At 43.3% G+C, this 23,659-nt stretch overlaps 1 protein-coding gene across 2 annotated transcripts in view; it reads right to left on the reverse strand.

Moving 5' to 3' along the window:
* The window catches only part of HDAC8 (histone deacetylase 8), a 673,568-nt gene that overhangs the window by 410,073 nt on the left and 239,836 nt on the right, over positions 1-23,659 (reverse strand). For both annotated transcript variants that reach the window (XR_015300718.1, XM_086942007.1), the window contains exon 6: positions 9,999-10,076. Coding sequence is in view for 1 of the 2 variants with exons in the window: in XM_086942007.1 (XP_086798133.1) it covers positions 9,999-10,076 (78 nt within the window). In the remaining variant the exon portion in view is untranslated. The remainder of the gene's footprint in view (positions 1-9,998; positions 10,077-23,659) is intronic.

The raw sequence follows: 23,659 nt of genomic DNA on the forward strand, positions 1-23,659 counted from the left end.
GCAATCCCCCAATAACCCCTCATGCCACTTCCATCTGTCACAGACAGTTGAGTTGTATTGATGCCACGAGCTTTATTATAATATATACAACTTTCTGTCGTACTCAACTTTAGCATAAAGATCCGCCTTCCTATTGAGTCATTACTGACACTTTTCACAATGGTTTAAAAGGTTGTCTTTGTTGTTCAGCATAGTGTTTCCCATCTGGGAATGGATGAATTCACAATCTTTTTATGTATAGCTTACCCTTCTTTCTGGAAGCTCGCATGTTATTTTCTCTCCGCTCCCTTCTCTCGAAGTGGCTCATGGCTGTGGGCATTTCTCTTTCAGCTCCTAATACTGCCCAGCTTTCAGAGTTGACTACGTAGAGGGCCTGGGATCTTATTTATTCAACACTGAGTGAAAGTAGTTAGATCTATTGGTCCCACTGCTGCTTGTTCCATAATGTTCCATTCACTTTACCATGAGTGCCATAACTCAGTTACTTTACACAGGGTACTTACACTTTTTTGCTTTCTTCTGACAAGGCCAACAAGACCATTTTCAACATTATCATTTGCTTTCTGCCTTTTCTGTTGTTGCTTCTATGTGTATTTATTTAGGGTGTATTCAACAACATCACAAATGCCAACTTACAGGCTACAGCTAAATCAGATGCATTTAGCAGTGCACTAATTAGGGCCATCATGTGTAGTATCTGTACACTATGCAAATGGCCCTTTCAGGTTTTTTTTAATCCAAACAATGGATATTCGTAGGAGAGCAGGAAAACATATGTTCCAAGGTTGGTTTGGTACTGAAAAGGCCTGAAGTCCAGCCATTTCAGTTTTCTTTCTTGCAGCGTGGAACTACTACTTTACATATACTGCGAAACTTATTTTTCAATATAAAAGCTACACTTCTGAACAAGCCCTCTGATTGCATACTAGTGGAAATTTCACACCATGCTGTTAACTTTCTGTGTGAATACTTTTTAGGTTTCGCCTGGAGTTCACTGCCCAAGCAGTGTCGCGCAGGCGAAATGTTAAGTTTTTCAGTAAGGGGCTTTCACCCGCCTCTCTCTTCCATTGGCTAGCTCCATAAATGGAGGCTAGCCATTGGAAGAGAGATCTGTCAGTAATTCTCGGAGCAGATTCGTGGGCGTTCCGGTGATTTTTTCTCGCTCTGCCCCTTTGCGAACGTCATGCAGCGGTGGGCGGGTGGTTTTTTTTTTTCTTCTTCTTGGCATGTTTTTGTCACTTCCATCCATCGTTTCTTTTGCAGGAGTGGGCTGCGCGATTTAAGTTGCCGGGATGTATTACTTTATTTCCGAGCAGGTAAGCAGCATTTTGTTATAATTTTCTTTGTACGTCCTCCGTTTCCAGTCGTCTCCGTGTATTCTGTCCGTGGATTCTTTCCGTCTTCTGTTTTTGTTGTTTTGTTGTTTACGTTTTCTGTCATTTCCGTGTACCGACGTGCGTGGCGCCGACATAGCTTTAAAGCGACCGGCAGTGTACTTGTGTCTTCAATAATGGTGCATTGCTGTGTGTCTACTTCACACACAATCTCACCCGAGGGATGTCACATAATAGTCAGTCGTGGCTCCAGAAACTTGAGCTTCATTCCCAGCGTCCCTAAGTCCCCCTTCCCGCAGCCCTCCTCCTTTCCGCTCTTGCCTCGCCCCCCCGCTCTCGCCTCCCCCCTTCCCTCTGCCCGCAGCTCTCCTCCCCGCAGCTCTTCTCCGTCCCGTTCTCGCTTCGCCTCCCCCCCCACCATACCAATGTGTGCACAGTAACTACTCCGTAGCAGACACATTATCACAGCTGGACACTCCCATGCGTAGCTCTATGACGTTTGCACAGTTGTGCGTGAGAGCTATTGGCCGTGCCAATGTGTTGATTTGCGTGACCCTGTTAACACCTCTGTGTAGGCATAATAGTAATCTGTTGAAGGGTGGTGTAGGTAAGCGTAAAGCCTACTGGAGACAAAGCGGCTTCTAAGCTTAATAGGCGCATGGCGTCACTATAAGTGGAACATGTTTTCCATTGGGCCATCAAGTGCACATCTAGTTTACGCCCAGCCTACCCAACCTACTTACTCTTTTGAAGAGTCAAGGTGCTGAGCTGTGCACAGTTGCGGCTGGGATTGATGATCCATGTCTGTAGTTGAATCGTTTAAAGTAATGCAGTGACTGTGGGTGTGTGTATAGAATAGTGACCATATTATTTGTAGCCATACAGATGTAAATTTTTGATGAATAAAAGGACCAAGAACGCAGCGGAGCACTGACTTACATTATAAATGATGGATCTGTTCCCAGGAGCGTCACATGGAGTGCACTAATAACAATGCGCCAACTTTGATCTGCGGCTTAGTAAGTACTTTTTATCTAGTTCACCAAGTGTTCCTCTATTCCTACAGCAGCTTGGGTTTTACAAGTACGTAACGTATCCTATGTTGCTTTACAAGGGAGGCTGGGAGGTAGGTGGTGCGTGTGGGTACGTTTTCGGCGGCCAGTTTATTTTAGGGCACAGATGCATAGCTGAAGATTGCATGGAAGTGCTGAATCCTCCGAGCTGGAGAGAGGTCAACTGAATGCTGCTAACTCACCACGATCAGCTCATCGAGCCGTCCTTAGACTTTCTAATTCACTCTGGAGCATGTCTCGGAAGGGAAGTCGCATAATGATTCAGATGTTGAATATAGACGCCGAGCTGGGCTCCTGGATGCAAGTCACCATGTAAGCTGATCTCTTCATGCTGGTGTCGAAATATATTGTGGGGTGGCTTGTTTTTTTTTTTTGTAAACTGAATGTCAATCCAATAGTTCATGGGTGAAATCGCTTGATTCATTTGGTGTGTGTGCTTTGCAGTGCCCATTAATGTCGTTACCCATGTTTGAGTGGGACAGAGGAGAGCGGTGGCTTCTACCTCCAAGCAGTTCCGACTTTGTTAGTTGCTCAAGGAGGACTGTGTTTCAAATGGTGTTTAAAGTCCTTTGCTCTGCCCGTGTTTGCGTTCGCTTTGTATAGTTGTGTACACCTGATCTTTTCTCTTGTGCGATGGCGATCACGCGACACGGTGATTATTTATTTATTTATTTGTTTAGTTTCTTATAGCGCAAACAGCTACCCAACAAAGGGTTTCCCGGCGCTTATGATTCAGTGAAGAGAGTTGGACAACTGACTTAGATGTTGAACAGCCAGGTTTTTATGGCTTTTCTGAATCTGATATAATTAACCTCTGAGCGCATAGCTTGTGGCATGGAGTTCCACAGGGAGGGACCAAGGTAAGCAAAGGATCTGCCTCCCATGCGTGATAGTCTTATTTTGGGCACAGCAAATTTGTTCGCTGTTGCAGATCTCAGCGTCCTGGATGGATGGTAACGTTGTACCAGACTTTGCAGATATTTAGGAGCTTTGTTTGCTGAGATTTTATGCATAAAGCATAGTGATTTAAATTTGATTCTATTCTCAATTTTTAACCAGTGCAATTCACGTATGAGTTTGGTAGTGGGTGCATGGATAGGAATTTTACTTAACAGTCTTGCAGCAGCATTCTGCACAGTTTGTAGTTTGCGGACTGTGGCTTTGTTGGACCCTAAGTATAGTACATTGGCATAGTCCAATCTGGATGTTATTAGGGCGTTAATGACAGTTCTTTTAGTGTGATCTGGTAGCATCCAGCAGATTTTCTTTAGCCATTTCAAGATGACAAAGCAGGTGGCTGATGTTTTAATGGCCTGCTGGTGCATACTGAGTGTGTCATCAACAACAAAGCCAAGGTTTCGGGCCTGGTTAGTTGGAGTAGGAGGAGAGCCCATTTCCGGGGGCCAGTGTTGAGGTCCCCAGAGTTCTTTGTTTTTTCCTAGGATTATAAATTCGGTTTTTTCACCGTTTAATTTTAGGAAATTATTTTTCATCCATCCAGCGATTTTTGTAAGCCCTGTTCTCAGGATGGTAGGGTCATTATTGCCTGTTGGTGGCAGGGAAAAGAGATGCTGAGAGTCATCAGCATTGGAGAACATTATTAGTCCAGTATCCTTAGCTATTTTAGCAAGAGGGCTCATATATAAATTAAAAAGTAGTGGACTTAAAATTGAGCCTTGAGGGACTCCATGTTTAAAGGTATAGGTATCAGAGTGCGCAGAATTTGAGAAAATTTGAAACGTTCTATTTTCGAGTAAGGATGTGATCCAATTTAAAGCAGGGCCACAGATGCCCATTGAACGAAGAGTTTTTATTAGTAACGCATGTGAAACAGTGTCAAATGCGGCACTGAGGTCTAAAAGCACCAGTGCCACTGTTTCACCCTTGTCTATCATTAAACGAATATTTTCTGTTACACCTAGGAGAGTGGTTTCTGTTGAAAAACCTGCTCGGAAGCCAGATTGATGGGGAGGTAACAGGTCATGTTTCGTTATATAATTTGAAAGACAGCGGTGGACATGTTTTTCTAGAATTTTTGCAAAAATAGGTAGGAGAGATATTGGTCGGAAGTTTGCGGGTACCTTCGGGTCAGCATTAGCTTTTTTTAGAAGGGGATGGATCATGGCATGCTTCCATTCCTGTGGGACACATTCTTCTTGCAAGGATTTATTTAGAAGGTCTGTGATGGTAGATAAGGCTTTCTTACTAAGTAATTTTAAGATGGAACAGGGTAGCGGGTCTTTTGGCGAACCTGATTTTATCGTACTTAGAAGTTCGGTGACAGTGTCAACATTGAGTGTTGGCCAAGCACTCAGGGAAGGGGTGGAGGTTTTATCAGAAGGGGTGGCAAAATTGGTGTCTTCACTGTCTGATCTGTTAGCATCACTACCGTCATAATGATCTTCCTCATGATTGTCCTGATTAAGTTGGATAGCCTGATAAATTTTATCAACTTTGTCGACAAAAAATGCGGCAAGTTGATTGCATTGAGTTTTATTTAGATCAGGTGGAGTTGGTGAGGTATTTGAGCCGGCTAGCTCTTTGACTGTTTTGAAAAGTGTTTTAGCTTGATTTAAAGCTGCAGTAATTTTTGAGCAGACAAAGTTGGCTTTTGCTCTACTGCATAGCTTTTGGTATTGATTTAATTGATTTTTGTATTCATTTTTAGCTTTAACGGAGTAGGACTTTCTCCATTGACGCTCAGCGTTCTTACATTTGGTTTTTTCATGCTTTAGAGAGTCATTGAACCACGGAGCGGGTGGACGTTGGTTAATGCCTTTTAGCTTAGTCTGAGGAAGGCAGGAGTCAATGGCTGTTAAAAGCCATGATTGGACAGAGATTGATAGATTTTTTACTCCTGAAATGGTGCATGGTATCGTGTCTTCTAGCAAGGTATTAAGAATGTTAATATCTAGCTTTTTCCATTTTCTCACCATGGCGGGCCACGCCATAGGAGGGATATTGGATGTTGGCATTTGAAAGGAAAATGTAATGGGAAAGTGGTCTGACCAAGGGATAGGTAGAGCTGGGAAGGTGTTTAAATTCTGAATATTAGAAAAAATTGGGTCCAGTAAGTGACCTGCAGTATGGGTAGGGCCAGAATTTTTAAGACTTAGATTGAGGGACATGAAGTCATCAATAAGTTCAGTGGCCTTGGAGCAATGCTCGTTATCCAGATGAAGATTCAGATCACCAATAACTGTAAAATTGGTAGTATTCATAATGAAAGGGCCTAGAAGTTCCGAAATGTTATTTAGCCAATTTGAAGCAGCACCAGGTGGACGGTAGATAAGGGCACCGGAAAAGGTGAAATTAGGTGACAGTATAATTTTGAAGGTGGCGTCTTCACACCCAGGACATGGGAGGTTTATAAACTCACAGGTATAGACTAAAAATAACAGCTATGCCTCCTCCAGTTTTATTTATTCTGTCAAGGCGTATAATCGCATATGAGTCTGGGAGGGCCATGGCCACATCCGGTCCAGAGCTTGCATGGAGCCAGGTTTCAGTGATGAACAATGCATCAGGGGCTTCGTCCAGTAGGAAATTAAAAATTTCGATTTTATGTCTGGGCAGAGAACGACAGTTCAAGCTGAAGAAGGTGAATACTTTAGAGTTGGATTTAATGCATGTAGCATTGGTTTGGGTCTCAAGCCTTTTAATTCTAACAGCATTCGTTGTCAGTGAACAGCCGTAACAGATGTTATGATGTCTGCTTAGGTCTAAGAGACAGCAATCTGGTTGTCTAGATGTTCATAAAGCTAAAAGCTGCTTTGCACTATATTTTATATAAGGGGAAGCAATAGTATCGCTAATTGTCTGGTTTTTAACACATACCGGTAAATTTAGCTGGGGAGTAGGAGTCATGGCCGCTGGGCACGTCCGAGGCGCAGACGGGCTGACTCAGGCGTGACTCCGGCGCTGATGCAGGCGCGTCCACAAATCGCGTCCGCTATCGCGGAGAGTTTACGTGTCCTTAAGTAGTGGTGGCTAGAGCGCTGTTAGGCTCACGCCCCTACCCAAGATGTCCGCCGTATTTTGAGACCTTGCAGGTGAGAGATCGGTATTCAGTCCGAAAATCGGCTGTCACCGACTAAGTGCAGGCTCAGGTTCTATTTAGTGCAATGATTAGGCTAGTGCAAACAAGGTGGGTGAATTAAAACACGCCGTTTTAAAAATGCTCGTTTTCAGCAATAAATCACAAATGAATGTGCAGTCCAACTACCTCCCGGCTATTTCGCCTCAAGAGGGGTCCAAAGGTTATAGCATACAAAGAATCTCGCGTTCTTTACCTTGGGGCTCCTTAAGTAGTGGTGGCTAGAGCGCTGTTAGGCTCACGCCCCTACCCAAGATGTCCGCCGTATTTTGAGACCTTGCAGGTGAGAGATCGGTATTCAGCCCGAAAATCGGCTGTCACCGACTAAGTGCAGGCTCACGTTCTATTTAGTGCAATGATTAGGCTAGTGCAAACAAGGTGGGTGAATTAAAACACGCCGTTTTAAAAATGCTCGTTTTCAGCAATAAATCACAAATGAATGTGCAGTCCAACCACCTCCCGGCTATTTCGCCTCAAGAGGGGTCCAAAGGTTATAGCATACAAAGAATCTCGCGTTCTTTACCTTGGGGCTCCTTAAGTAGTGGTGGCTAGAGCGCTGTTAGGCTCACGCCCCTACCCAAGATGTCTGCTGTATTTTGAGACCTTGCAGGTAAGAGATCGGTATTCAGCCCGAAAATCGGCTGTCACCGACTAAGTGCAGGCTCACGTTCTATTTAGTGCAATGATTAGGCTAGTGCAAACAAGGTGGGTGAATTAAAACACACCGTTTTAAAAATGCTCGTTTTCAGCAATAAATCACAAATGAATGTGCAGTCCAACTACCTCCCGGCTATTTCGCCTCAAGAGGGGTCCAAAGGTTATAGCATACATAGCATAGTGCTTGTATATTGGCCTCCGCCTGATTTTCATTACCGGTATAACTTGTGTTAGTTGTTGTGAAGCGCTGGATTTAGCAGTGTCACTGTTGTGTTATAGAACTCATCTGCAAGTAATTGCTGTCTGCTGATCTCGTCCAGTAGGGTACAATAGGTCTCACATTTGCGAGAGATTAAGCTATTGGCAATGTAAATGACAATGCCATTTATTTATCTGTTTTCAAAACCAACACATAAATAAAAATGTTGTCATTTACAATGCCAATAGCTCTAACTTTTGCAAAGGCAAAACTGTTGCATTGTAAATGCTTGTTTAAATTAGATTCTGCCTCTTGAATGGCCAAGTTGGCACTTATGCCATTTAACTTTCATTTTGACTCATTCCAAGAAGTTCTTCAGTGTGACATGGGCCTTCTATAATTTATACAATACCATACGATTCTGACTTGAGTTAGGTGGATCAGACTTCTTCTATATGGCTTCTGGATTCATACACCTGAGGTGAAGTACTAACTACCTGCGATGAACAGGGGTCATTACACAGGCCTGGGGGCTCAACGTGGACAGCCTTACACTCTCTCTGCTCCTTATGCTTCCACCTAACATACACTTGCCCAGCAAGTTGTATGCCGCAATACAAGCAGACGCCTCAATGACTGTCCCAACCACCAAAACTAAATGGGAAACTGCCACGGGACACACAATCACTGAGAAAGAATGCCTACGTAGCTGTAAACAAATAGGCATGGTGTCCCCTAATCTTCAGCTTACACAATTTTTTTTTTACACCAGTCCTACAGCATCCTGCTTAAAATTCTAACACATAGCACTGTGATTATTGCCAATTGTGCAAGCTGCTTTGCAACGAATGCCGATTTTCTCCGCCTTGCCTGGCAATGTCCTCGAATTACTTAATTCTGTGAAAAGATATTTGAGTGAGTGTCCAAATAACCCCGACCCAAAGATGGCCCTCTTGGGATATTCAGAACAACTACCGGCAACAGTTAAGAGATTCGTCCCCATAGCACTGCTATTGGCCAAAAGGCAGATGGCTTGAATGTGGGGGAGAATGGGTACCCTACACTAATATCTGGTTAACAGATCTCACATATTGCAATGACAAAGTAGAAATATATTTTGCTACCTTACCGCCAAGCCGCTGACCAAAGAACATTTGGCACTCTTTACAAACATACTTGTCAATACGGCTGGGATCACACAAACTGAACTGCTGAAAGGAGCATCACAGAGGAGCAATGAAGCTGTGGCCTGGTGTATGCGGGTTCTATGATCACATGAATCTTCTGCCGGGATCCCTGCCCGTCTGCTACCCTGGCAGATTCCCACTTGACATATGTCTATCTGCCACTGTGAATCCACAGGCTTAGAGGCAAACTGAACTTAAAAATGGCCTAAGGTCTGCCCGTCCAGGCGAGTTGGGAAACAACTACTGTATGAGTTACTGGTGGAGGCTGATACAATAACTCTTACTTTATTGTCTGGTGTATTGTTGCACCGTTGGAAATCTTTGTGTATATAAAGGTATAAAATAATATAATGCTAGTTGCAGTTACATTAACACGCTTAACTAATTTATTATAGGCACGCATTTTAGGAACGGGCAGAAGCTGCTCTTGTGGACGTTGACCATATGAAGGCTGAGGGACGGGGTAACATCCAACATGGAATACAAACACTGGACTACAACCAAGATCTGCTGTGGATCCTGACACATTTCATGCCCACAAGCTGCAACACTGCTGTCACTATGTGAACTAGGAAGGAATACAGGACCTTTGGGGACATAACTGAGGCAGACAGTAGGATTACGACAGCAGCCAGCGAGGGAGAGTGTGTAAAATAATTTTTTTCACAATGCATTTTGACCACAGTACAAAGAATGTGCTGTCTCTGTATGTGGGACCAAGCGCTTCCCCTCCCCTCCACATAGGGTAATGGCAAAAATAGAAAAGGATTTGGGGACGAATTATGCAATTCTACTTGGCAATGGGTGACACATGCTAAAATAAAATGCAACAAAACCAGTATACTTAAGAGAAAAGATTGGTGAAGAGCCTATACGACTGGCTAAAGAGCACATCTCTCAATATGTTTCATGTATGCAATTAACGATGTGCATGAAGCTTACATGTCAATAAAGCTTACAAAAACGAATTAAATGAGGTAACGTTCGAATTAGTAGAATTGTTGTCAATGCTGATGATAATAAAGGGGAAACTGACTGATCTGTCTTAATGGATTTTGCATGCAAGCTTTCCTTGATGCCTCGGAAATACCCTCACATGCCAGGAACCCCACGTTTCCTTATCCGTGGATCAGGACAGTCTTGGCTTTTGTGAAGCGTGGACAGAGCCCCTACCATGTAACCCCAGTGACAATAGGTTGAGGTGGGGTTGTGAAAGAGGAATCAAAACAAGTACATTTGTTGCCAAGTGACCAACAATAGTCTCCATTTGGAAAACATTAAAAGAAGTTACCTCATCTAAGCCATTCTGGCGGATGTAACACATTTTCTTTTAGGGGGGGCAGTTTTAATACTAAATAAGTTTACAACATCACTGAACGTTCTGCATAAAAGTTGAGCAGCTACAAAATATGCATAGACAGAAACATGTTAATCAAGTAAGGGATCACCTGCCTGGGAAAAATCCCGGAGAAAACTTGTGCAGAGAAACCGTCATAACTTTGGAAGTGAAACTGAATGCATCTTCAACACCTGTGACAAAGTAAAAAAATATAAACACCAGTTAGTTATTCATAGACAAGACAACCCAACATTAAGAGAAGCTAAACCCTACACAAAACGACAGCTGACGAAATACAAAAGTTCTCAACCAGCCCATAAACCCAGTAGCGTCTATTTTTGCCCCTGCTCTATGCAGCAGTTATTTGATTCTGGGTTGCATGAATTGTATACGCCTGCTTTGGCGCAGTTACGATTACAAAACATCCATACAAGTATTTACTGTGCTGGAGGAAGAGGGGGACAGCTCCGCATGCACGTCTCACAATAGGTGGAATTGAAGAGAACCCACCCTGTTAGATCTTACCCTGCATGCCATTACATTTTAATGGCTTGCTGTAGGGGGTATAGGGTGTTGGATTTAACTCCAGTAATGGCTGGAGTTGAAATAGTAAATTATAAGATTTCAATCTCCAGCGCACCCCCGAAAGAAAGTCGGGGAAATAAACTGTGTTGTAACGGCATGCGGGGTAAAAGCTTGCGTATGTGGCAAGCCTGAGAGGAAGCTGTTACACTAATGATCTAAAATCAAAGAATGGGAGAGAGCCTCCTTTGCTTTGGATAAGAAAGTAGCCTACACCCATGTCTTTAAGACTGTAAAGCTTGCACTGGTTGTAATAGTTGCTTTTCTTGCACAGGGCAGCCCAACATTACACAGGATATTTTAGACTGGCATTCGCTGGCATTCTACACAGCAGCTGATTCGGTGAGAAACATGCAATCACCTAAAAGCACACACTAGACATATTATAATCGAAACACACCCAACACACGCCCAGTAAGCTCAATAGTAGGCTAACTAGCACATCCAATACACTTCCAATAAGTCCAGTAGTAGGCTAACACATCTAATACACTCCCAATAAGGCCAGCAGTAGGCAACCCTTGAGGTGCCAAAAGCGCTATCATCCAACAATGCTATTATTCAGTACTCCGTATTTAGTACAGTATACTTACAGTCCGTTCAACCACAACAGAAAACATTAGACTAGTGCTTCCCAAACGTTTTAGAACCACTGCCGTATTTTACAAACAACAAACTTTCATGACCCACCTAGCTTTAGTGGAGATGAGACTTGAGAGATTGTAATGTAAGTAAAGCATTATGTGGTAATGTATTGTCATTTACAAACAGTACCTTTTCCATTGAAATGGCCAATACATTTGCATAAACATACAAAAATACTTATAAAACTATATTGCACACAAATGATAATGTGTGGAAATTGGGTTTCAGTGAATATTTATTATTTGTGCATCACCATTTAAACGGTCTTGATTTGTTTTGAGCCTGTTAAAATCTATGTTTCCATCACACATAAGAATTACCCAAAAAATGTGCTTCATTTTTGCTTTCCTTACTCTCCAGAAATATTATAGAAGCACAGGAGTCCGTTGCGAACCCATCAATCCATCTGGCCTCCTCTGCAACCTTCACGCAAGCAAACACACGTGACATCTGTCCTTCCTACACTCCCCTACATGTACCAGTGCAGCCACGAATTGAGGTAGTCCCAGCAATAGGTCAACAAGGCCCACTTCAACAAGGCCTGGTTAAAAGCCCACAAGGCAATGCACCCCAAAGAACAGAAAATGCAATTTAAGGCGCTAAAGCTCCTAGTCAAATCAAAAAGGCTGGAAGCCACAGCAGCACCCTGTCAAAGACAGAGCCCATAAACGACAGAAACATGATACAAGAGCAGCCGCACAGAAGATAAAGGGCACAAGGGGGAAGTTAATCCCAATCTTCATCAAAAACCAAGCACGGCCAAGTGTTTCAACCTACCAATAGCCACATAAAGCCCCAGCGGGGCACTAGCAAGGTCACCGAGGGTAAGTGCACCCTCAGCATCAGCGCATTCGCCCCCAGGAACTTGCAGACAGGGGCACACAGGCGCGCAGAATATTCAAAGCAAAAACTGCACTTTCTGATCACTGTCCAGAACCCAACGAGATGACCAATGTCATTGAAGGGCTGCAGCCAACATAAATAGACAACAAAGTTCTGCTGGTGCCCCAGTATGCTTTATTAGGTTCAAATGATATACTAAAAAGTGGCAATCTGATGATACTCTTCAAGAACATAAAGTCTCTTGAAAATGTTAAATCATCAGATACCCCCTCAGTATTATTTGAAAACCCAGGGGATCTCTAATGACAGAAACTACTTTATTACGATGGCTTTATTCGACGTAGCCCAAAAAGTGCTAGGAGAAAAATAAACTTTTTGGGAATGGGGAATTGAGATCTCACCGTATAATGATAACGGCTACCCAACTCCTCAAGAAACCACTCCGGAGTCTCTGGAGGCACCACTCCCAGAGAAAATTTCAAAACGTACTGCATATGATGTGGAGAAGTGTGGCTCAATGGTTAGAGCGGCAGACCCTGGTCGAGGTCTAGCCCGGGACCAGGGTTCAATTCCCTGCCTTGGCGGGTCTTGGGCTCAAAAATTCCACAGACCCGATAATTCTCGCCTCGGTGCCTATTCCAATCATGGAGTCCCACTCTGCAACTCTGGGCAATAGCTTGCTTAATCTCCACAACGCCCCCCACAACGCTAAGGATGCCTGGCCTCCACCTTGGGGGTCCCCAGGAGTGGAAGCCTCACAGGGAAAGCCAGGATGGGTTCCACAGCGGTATTCGTACAAGCGCCTTGAGACCCTTGCGGGTGAGTAGTGCGCTATACAAGTATCAATTTACATTTACATGATGCACGAATTCCAACCTTGAGGAACCCAATATCAAGGCAAACTATTGATTATGACAAGTGGACTGGCAAGATGTAGTCACCCCATCCCCCTTTTCCCATACTTAGAAATCCCATTGGTTCCTCAAGATCTATTCTGCAGCCTCAAATTCTGACCACTTACATTGACTTCGGTTGTATCTCAGGGAGCAAGAGCAAGTGCATCAACATAAGTTAACTGGTCCTGGCTCCCCTCAGTACGGTCTGAAAAAAGGGAATTATGAATGAGAAAAGCAGCAGCCTTCAAGAAGCAGGCCATCAATAATATCGGATGGATGGCAATCCCACTCTTAATATGTTCATGGACATAGCAGGAAAAAAATATGGTACAAAACCCAGAACTGCTGGAATATCTTAAGCCAGTCTAAGTGATACTGCTGTAGGAGACATGGGCTGAACATTTAGTGTCCCTGGTGGGGTGCAGAAGATTTTGAAGATCGCTACAAGACAGTAACCAGGGTCGCCCAAAAAGAGGCCTAGCACAATATATTTCACTACAACTAAACCTCCAAGTCAAACCAGTGTCCCGTCAAGAGAATGGGCTCTTGTCAATGAAAATAGAGGGCTGGGTGCATAAGGTGAAACATCTACTAATATTACTGAATGTCTATATTAACCCAGAACGGACGTCAAAGTTGGCAGAGGTCTCGATTTTGGAAACGCTCATGAATCTGAAATCAGCCCACTATGCACAGTTCATACAAATTTCTAGGGGTTTTAACCCTAACCTTCTTATTCCTCACATAAATGATGTTAATCTCCAGGCACAAGATGAAATATGGAACATTCCACAACTGCAGTGTCCCCATTTAGACATAGTGCCCACAAGGGCTTACAGCTTGTCTCAAGCTTAATAGCATCAAGGCTACGGATTCTCAATGGGAGAGTCACAGGAGACACACTCACAGCTAGGACTCACACCTCAAAAAAGTTCTTCACTGTGACAGATTAAACGGCAGCCTCACTGGCTTTTTTTTAGTACATTGCAGGCTTTAAAAATCGAAGAGCGTGAAGAAAGAGACCATAACCACAGATATTTGGAGTCAACGCCCAGCCTGATGCTCATGCTTTAGCTAACATTTTATCCGGCCCACAATTGAATAAACCTAAAGCGGCTGCGCTGGAAAGCACAACAGAAGGAGGACATTTTATCAGATGGCACAAATTAATTAAGTGAATACCCCATCACAATGTCCAATGCTCTCAGTGATGGGAGCAGTACTGCAGAATTCTGATAATAAGGCCTGGTAGAAAGAAAATATTTACATTACTGCTAACTATCAAACCGAGAACCAATCCTTGGATGTCAAAACACATCATCTCAGCAAAAAGGGCATTACACTAGGAATACTGCTGGTTCAAATCTAGAGACTCTAGAGCATTTTGGAAAATAATTCACGGGCTAAATAATGACAACAGTGTAGTCTATGAGGCAAACATAAGCTAGGAGGTTTAGTCTCAATACCTGCAAATCCATTATTCAACAAGTCAAGAAGAGCCTTTAGCAATCATAGCGGAAGGGCCCCAACAAAGTCTGCTGCTGCCTCCTGACTTAGATCCATCCAGCAAGACAGCCGACTTACAGGACCTCGATGAGGATAAGACAGAATGAAAGGGGCTGCCACTCCAGGACACAGGAATGGTTATGGAAACATCTGGGATGAAGCAGCAAAAGAGGGAACAAGCTGAAATGAAGTTAAAACAATTAGAAACAATAATACGGAGGAGTCGAACCAATGGTGCCCCAGGGCCAAATGGACTTCACTCTGCCCTGTTCAAATCGAATCCCAAACTACGGGCAAAATTGTTTTGCCTTTTCTTCAGTGCCATGAACTTTCAGCAAGCACTTTCAGGTTTCTGGCATGGATCAGTAATCTACCTAATCTTCAACGGGGGAGACAGAAGTGATCCAGCAAACTATCGCCTAATAACCCTGCTTGATATCGACTCAAAGTACTATGCAAACCTAGCATTGCAAGAGCTCCAATAAAGGGTGAACAATCTGGTGCTTATCCCATGGAATCAAGTAGGATTTCGCACAGGCCAGGAACTTTATCCAACCTAGCAGCTCTGACCTTTTGCTTCAAGAAAGCCTTTGACTCAATATCGACTTCATACACCTTTTTTATTGACTTCAAGAAAGCATTCGACAGGGTCCCCCGAAATCCTTATGGGAAAAAATCACCAACCTTGGGATAATGTTGAAAAATCATGAAAGTCTTCGAACTTCTTTAAACTGAAACCTGGCCGTGTGTCGAATTGGGCGACGGCTCAAAACTTTCACAGGAAATATATACAATACTGGAGTGAAACAAGGGTGCATTGTGACCCCTTTATTTTTTCATATTTATCTTTCAATCTTGTCCACAGAATTAGACCTTATAAAAGCTCACCCATCAAACCTCTAGAGCCTTCTTCTCCCTCACATGTGATATGCAGGCAACTTGCTCTTGAGGAACATGACCCCCCCGCCCACACTTAGGTCTGCAACTGCTTCCAGATGCATTCTCAAGCTTCAATGAGCGGCATAAACTACTAATTAATTACAAAAAAACTAAAGCAGTGAAATTCAGCAAGACAATAAAAACACCGCAAGTTTGGCTGATGGAAAGGGTTAGTTTAACAGTCAAACCACAAAACAAATATCTTGAGATAACTTCTGACGCAAGAAGCACCTTCACTGCACATACGGTCATAAGTAAATCCAAAGCCATCTCTCTAACTTTTGGCTTTTATAAAATCTTTTCAAGGCCCAATCTTAAGTCCCCCTCATAAGCCCATGGTGGCAAAATACTTCCATCTATCTTATATGGCTGTGGAATAATGACAGAGAAAAAGGGGGCAAGGTTGTTGGACCTGTTCATTGCTAAATCCAATTGTTTGTATATGGACTTCCAAAATACACATCGCAGGCCAACTATGCCTAGAGCTAGGCCTGACAAAACATACAAATGCCACAAAGTGCTCATTCTTAAAAATGTGTCATAGATTTAGGCTGGCAGAGGATTACACATTAGCAGCACGCATCTGGCTCAAAATTGACCAGCCAAACCCAAAATCAACTTTTAGACGCAGTTTCTGTGATGGTTTATAGTTGCTGCAAGCCTTCGAACTATGTAGTACCAGGACGTCATCAGCCGAATTGGAAAAAAAAAATCTTAACATATTCACCAGACTTCCTTCCATGCAAGAAGACAAAAAAAAATTGGCAAAGCATGCTCACGCATGGCAAAGTATTAACTCCTAAGACTCTTTAAAACCACAAGCATATCTGGATCAGGGACTATCACACTACCTAGGTATCCAGCCAACTCTGGATCAGCTACCTCACTGGCTTACATCGGCCAAGATAAACTGCAGACTCTGTGGTGCGGAAAAACAAACTTTAATGCACATCCTCTGTCCGACCGCAGAAGGATCCCGAATAGCATCTTCAATGAGGCAGCAGTTTGAACACGCAGGCAAGGCATTATTGCGGCACTTAACCCAGAACTTACACAGCTTCACACCAGGGTGGTAAAGTTGCTGGAAATTTTCGAAGCTAGAATAATAGCCACAGGGGAGAATCACAGTATCGGCAGGTAATCGAGACATCGAGAGTCAAGTAATTAAAGCCGCTTATTAGACTTGCCCAACAGAGGCCGGCCAAAACCCACAATGATGACTGACAGAGGTGGGGAGTGGTTGAAAATGACGAGTGCGACCAATCAACATCGGAGACGAGACCAGCATGTTCTATAATAACTGAACATTGCCAAGGAAAGCATAGCTCTACAACGTTACATGGTCAGTCACAGACCGGCCACCAAACCCCACAATACAGAATTCTGCCACTATAACAAAACTCTGTGAGATGAGCCCCAGACCATGCAGTGACACTTTGAATTGTCCTGTATAATTGAGCCTATGAACACACTTGACGTATTTTAAAATGCATTTGAAGGTCACAGACAGATATCCTGAACTTCACATGCATTTAATGTTCATTTAATGTTCAAGAAATGTACTTTTTTGGGGTGTGGCCAGCAACATGGCCGGGTAGCTGTGCCGATCGGCAGCTCCGTCATCCCCAAGTTAATCTGTAGTGTAGTTCCTATATTCCCCATAGGCTCTGCGCATTGGAATAACATAAACGATAGTTTAGACGTAGGACTGAAGTCGTCTAGGTCTCTATTGAATATGTTAGACTTAATTGTGAATGCCAGCTAGCTCAGAGGTCACTAGAAACTTTCTCGAATACACAAGAAGGGATTAGTTTCTGACAACCATATCACATGACAACTTTGTTCCGCAAGAATAAGAAATATATCATCAGAGTCGCGGAAACAATAGATGGCTATTTCACTCAGTCAATCGTGCATGCTTCGTTTCACCTGAAGTGCAGAGAAATAGAGAGACGGGCGTTTTCAATAAAAAGGTTATTTATTGAGCAGTCTTATTTCTCATGCAAGAGAAGTGAATTGCTACAATCGTAATACTTGCTATGAAGTAAAGTGCGTACAGTAAAAAGAGTATTATGAAATAATACTGTAAAAGCATTTATATGGTTTCTAAGCCATAAGATACATAAAATAGATAAAATACATACAATGATAAATAATGACTAAAAGTACTCAACTGGCGCATCTAAAATACGCCTACCCCGGTGTACCTAACCTACGTCTAGTACAAGGGAAGAAGTAAGTGAGATGTAGCTTGAGTTAAATTCTCTAAAGGTCTAATCAGCTCTGTACCTTGGTTATAGAATGTAGGACGTCTTGTATCTCTCTCTCAGGACTCAATCTCCCAGTAACCCGCAAGGGTAGCAGGGAAACACTGGAGCTGGATTTCTCTGCAGGAGAAAAGACAGCGTCTCTCTCAGTGCGTCAGCGGGAGGGTCGGCTTCCTTTGGCACTCACATACAGCAGGGCGTCGGGCAAGTAGTTAGTCGATCTGCTCCAAAACCATTGCGTGTTTGCCAGGGCAGATGTGGGCATATTTATACCTGGAAGGTGCCAAGTTTGACGTAAGGGTGGACATAATAACGTCACTAAGAACTCGAAGTTCTTTACATGCTCCAGGAGTTCAGGGACAAATCAATACTGAAGCAGGGGGAATTCCCGTACTGCTGAAGGCTGGTTGTCTTCAAGAACTCGTACTTTAGGAGCTTAGTGGAAGTAGCCATGCCGTATTTGGACTGCATTGGATGTACCTAAATATGGTTATGATTCTTATGCCTATATAAGGATATGATAAGTTATACCTATATAAGGGCATGAATCAGGAAACTTTCACTAGAGCCCTAGATACGTTACAACAAATCCCGTCTAAAATCCTGCCCTTCGAATGCCATCAAACGATTCCAAGAAGCGTCCTATGTCCCCTGATGCACAACGGCTGCGGTGGAGGTGCTGAGAGGTGACCCCGAGACGGGGACAGCCTCCAAAGAGAAGTAGGGCGAAAACACCATGGCCAACTTCACTGGTTTACTGGTATGACCATCTACAGGATACAGAAGGTTGGCAATCTGGTGAACTGGAATCTTTTCAGGGCAGAGCCTTTTAGTGTGACCTTTCTTATCACACCCAAAGCGACTACTGTCCCTAAGGAAGAAAGGACGTGTTCTTATCCCCCATTTCTTTTGAGGCCCTGATGGGAGAGCCTGTCTGCTTTGGACTTCTGTCCTGTTTGGGGGCGTTGGGAAGTTATCCCAGTCTATTTAAGCTTTTGTCTATGGTTTCAGGAACTCTTTACAGCACCCAGTTTGGTTGACTGCTGACTACGATTAGGTCTTTCTTTTCCTTAAGGTGCTGGCGAAGACAGTGGTTACTGGCCAGAATCGTGTGTGGATTCTGGCAGTTAACACAGATGGCTGTGAGCCGCCAATGCCACAGTACTTCAACCACATAATCACTGATGTTGAGCAGCACTACACAGTAAATATCACACAATAAACTCAATGTACAGTCCGTGCTATAAGGTCTAGCAAGAACAGGACTAAATGCAGCAGCCAGAATGGTGTCGGGAGTGAAGAAATATGAACACATCACTGAACTGAAGTGGCTCCCAGTAGAAATGCGAACTAATTTCAGAACCGCCTGCCTCACACACAAAGCTCTACACACTGGCAAACCCACCAATCTAGCTGCCAAACTCAAGAAAGCGGGACAGACAAAAAACCTCAGAAGCACTAACTCTAACTATGCTTCTCATCTCTCCGAAAACCTGCAAACAAAAGACTCTCTCTAGTTCCTTCACCGCAAATGCACCCAAAATCTGGAATGCCATTCCCATACATATTAGGACGAACTCTTCCTACAGAGCCTTCAAGAGCCAGCTCAAAACGCTCTTCCTCAATCAAATCCTCACAAAGTAAAAACGGATCCTCTTTAACTCCCAACCACAAGACAAAAGACCCAGAAACTACGTCAAAGCGGATTAACGAACCTCCTTAGACCTTGGACTCACTATTTACCTGGGCACTCTTGGTGTAACAATCCGTTTATAACAATGTAATCTGTTTATAACAATGTTGTAAAGCGCTCCGATACCTCCGGGTCTGGCTAGCGCTATAGAAAACTCCAAAAATAAATAAAATAAATAAAGGCAAGTAAAGGGAGAGTTAGCACATTTGTTTGGCCAATCTACAATCCCAAAATATTTTTACAGCATTTATGACTAGGGCACTAAGCCCTACAGTCACTGGTATCTTACAAAACAGTGTTTCTGTGCTCGCTGTAATATTTGGCATTTGTTTTACTACAGTGTTTTGAAGCACATTTTAGTCTATGGGACAGATATCCTTTGCAAAGTAATACAATTAAGCAAAATAATTCTATATGTTTCGCCTTCTGTTTCAATGTCTCTAGCTCTCGTCTCAAATAGGACATGCAGTGGGTTGGAGACCTTACTACTGATATTCCCAGCAATCCTGTAGTTCCATGAACCCATCACCCACACAAAGGTTCTACCTATGTAAAACAAACACTGCCAAAGCCAGTAGGTCTGACCATGGCAAAATGGTGCAATGGTTATTATTTTTTCATTTTTGTTGGAAGCATATGCTACAAAAAAGAAAAAGTAACCATGCCACCTATATGTGGTGGCCATATGCATATAATTTTAATAAAACATTGTGGTGTACTTAGACCAAGTATAGAAGCCTATTTTATTTTAAATACGCATGACTGGAAAATATGATTTTCATTGATGCACCAAAAGATACTATTGACTTAGAATTACTGTAGTCTGAAGCATAATTTGAGCACACAAAGACGACTGAAAAAAAGGATAAAGAATTTAAAAAGTCGTCAATGGTCAACCAGCTCTGGCACCGAAGTACACTTGCACCACTGCAAAAGTTGTTCTTACTCAAAACCAGCTTTCTCTGATATATGTTCATGTGTTTCTTCCATTTACACCCTCGTTCTTATGGCTGCAATTACTCTAGTTTCTTTTTTTTGAATGGTGGGGGTGAGGGATGTGTTACTTGGGACCTACTGGGTGGAACTTGGGATTGCTATGTTCTACTTTCCTTTAAGTCACTGCGTTGGAATGTTAGAAAGCTAGCTGCCTTCAGGGCCATTGGTGGAGACTTTGGTTGGGCTGGAATAACCTCTCTTCCACCCAAATATGGGTGTTATTGTAGAGAAAGATAGCAACAAAGCATTATTTAGTGTCCTAAACATGGTGGCTAGGAAAGTGCAGGTGCACACTTACCTTAATATGTAAGTCTAGTTAATGCATGCAATATCAGCAAAACTATGATACTTCAGGACAGTACAAGTGGCCACCAAGTTACCCATACAATGCGACATTCCATGCTACAACAATCCTCCCTCGAGCACTCGAGTAAATCAATTCAGTCTCCAACCCTAATTGTATTCATAGTCTTCATAACTGAGCCACATAACGGAATAATGCCAAATGGGTAGCTGAAGAACTTCTAGCCATATTTGGCTAGAGAGAGACGGATCAGCACACACAATATATACATATAGATTGACCCCAGTAGATACTAATGTTGGACCTGTTACTTTTAATACCAGCTGGACTGCAATATATTGGATGGACTTGACAAATAAGTTGGCACTGAAGAAGTCAGTCTTTGATGAAACTGATGTTGGCGAGAATTGAAGATTTGCACGTCTAATTCAATTACGGTTGGACACTAAATTAAAGAACTTGAGTACTCGATGAAGACCTACTGTAAAGCATTGTTTAAATTGTGCAATACAACACACAATTTCTGAAATGATTATAGTTTATCAAGCAAAAATTAACTAAGCTTCAACAGGCCTACATTCTACCAGTTTAGCAGCAAGAAGGCGTTGAAGAACGTGAACTCACCAGGAGCCTCAGTGTGTGCTGTTTATGTTAATACCATTACTTGATATTAAAAAAAAATTAGCAAACCTTAATATGAGCAGAGGGATAATAAATAGAGACGGGTGAGACAGTACAGCACTGTCTCTGATAGGCAGTGGTTTCATTTGCATTGCACTTATTTCACCTGAATGGTAGAGTACCAGCACTTCTCAACAGGGCTTAAATAATTTTAATGAGAGAGTACCTGCGCTCATCATCAGGAATGGAATACACTTAATGGGACAGTAATAGACCTTCTTAGCAGGGATGCAATACTTTTAATGAGTGAGTACCAGCACTTCTCCTTACCAGCACTTCTCAGAAGGGATGCTATTCTTTAAATGGGCAAGTACCAGCACTTCTCATCAGGGATGGAATACTTTTAATGGGACAGTAACAGCATTTCTTTGCAGCGATGGAATAGTTTTAATGGGACAGTAATAGCACTGCTCAGCCGGCATGCAATACTTTTCATGGGCAAGTACCTGCACTTGTCATCAGAGATAGAATACCGTTAATGGGACAGTAATAGCGCTTCTCAGCATGAGTGTAATACTCTTCATGGGCAAGTACCTACACTTCTCACTTCCAGAACTTCTTAGCAGGGATGCAATATTTTAAATGAGCAAGTACCAGCACTTCTCATCAGGGATGCAATACTTTTAATTGGGGAGTACCAGCACTTTTCAACATGGGTGAAATACTTTTAATGGGAAAGTAATAGCACTTCACAGCAGAGATGCAAAACTTCTAATACGCTAGTACATGCACTTCTCATCAGGGATGGAATACTTTTAATGGGTTCACGAACAGCATTTCTCAGCAGGGATACAATACTTTTAAAGGGACAATAATAGCACTTCTCTGACGGGATGCAGTACTTTTAATGGGCAAGTACCTGCATTTCTCACTACCAGCACTTCTCAGCAGGGATGCACTACTTTTAATGGGCGGGTACCAGCAGTTCTCAGCAGGGATGCAATACTTTTTAATGGGAAAGTAACAGCGCCTCTCAGCAGGGATATAATACTTTTAATGGGACAATAATAGCACTTTTCTGGCTGGATGCACTACTTTTAATGGGCGGGTACCAGCACTTCTCAGCAGGGATACAATACTTTCAATGAGCGAGTATTAGAACTACTTTTAATGGGGAGTACTAGCACTGCTCAGCAGGGATGTAATACATTTAATGGGGAGTACTAGCACTGCTCAGCAGGGATGTAATACATTTAATGGGGAGTACTAGCACTGCTCAGCAGGGATGTAATACATTTAATGGGGAGTACTAGCACTGCTCAGCAGGGATGTAATACTTTTAATGGGGAGTACTAGCACTGCTAAGCAGGGATGTAATACATTTAACGGGGAGTACTAGCACTGCTCAGCAGGGATGTAATACTTTTAATGGGGAGTACTAGCACTGCTCAGCAGGGATGTAATACTTTTAATGGGGAGTACTAGCACTGCTAAGCAGGGATGTAATACATTTAACGGGGAGTACTAGCACTGCTCAGCAGGGATGTAATACTTTTAATGGGGAGTACTAGCACTGCTCAGCAGGGATGTAATACTTTTAATGGGGAGTACTATAATGCATTTAGGGGGGAGTATTAGCACTTGTCATCAGTGATGGAATACTTTAAGTGGACCAGTACCAGCACTCCTCACTGGAGACAGATACTCTTGGATATTAAATACCTGCGCTTCTATCTTTTCCTTTCAAACAGGGCTTGAGGCGAAAGCACCTGTCACGGTAGAATGTGCGGTGCACGTGTGGGCATTCTTTCCGGGGTTTGTGCTGCGAGGCTGGCTCTGGCCAGGTGGAGGCTTGAGACGAGGAAATATGACCTCATGGTGTCTGTCCCCCGCCTTCAGCCTCTCCCGCCCGGCACATACCGACGCACACCTTCCCGAGAGCATGACCACACTCGAGAGCGTAACACAAACCACATGTGGAGAGAGAATTGCCAAAATGAAGCACGCCGTAAAACTCAGCCAAGCAGGAAATTTTAAATGGAACATAAATAAATCCTGAACTTCGGTTACAGGCAAACGCTGGCAGTTGCTCGTGTTGTTGGGGGAGATATTGGGAGCTGAAGGCAAGGGCCGCGGTTTCAGTTTACACATGACAAACCGTTGGACCACACCCAGCACTGGCACGCCAGTGCCAACGGGGGTGCTGGCATGGCCGCGCCTGCAGACATGGTGCCAGGTGGACGGGGGCTCGCGTGGGGATTTGAAATGTTCACCCAATCTCCTTAGCAACAGTACTGGTAACTGGGCCAGGCGAGGGTCAGAGATGGGCGCTGGAGATGCAGTTACTAACCGACAGGGAAGCAGGAATGAGAAAGCACCAGTCCTTCCCAGTGGAGACTGGGAGACGCCTTCAGGATCTCTTACATAAAGGCTCTTTCTCACGGTTGTGGCGCAGGTCACTTGAACGAGTTCCAATAAATTA

The sequence above is a fragment of the Lissotriton vulgaris genome, chromosome 10 (genome assembly GCF_964263255.1).
Source record: "Lissotriton vulgaris chromosome 10, aLisVul1.2, whole genome shotgun sequence".
In the NCBI taxonomy this organism is placed as follows: Eukaryota; Metazoa; Chordata; class Amphibia; order Caudata; family Salamandridae; genus Lissotriton; species Lissotriton vulgaris.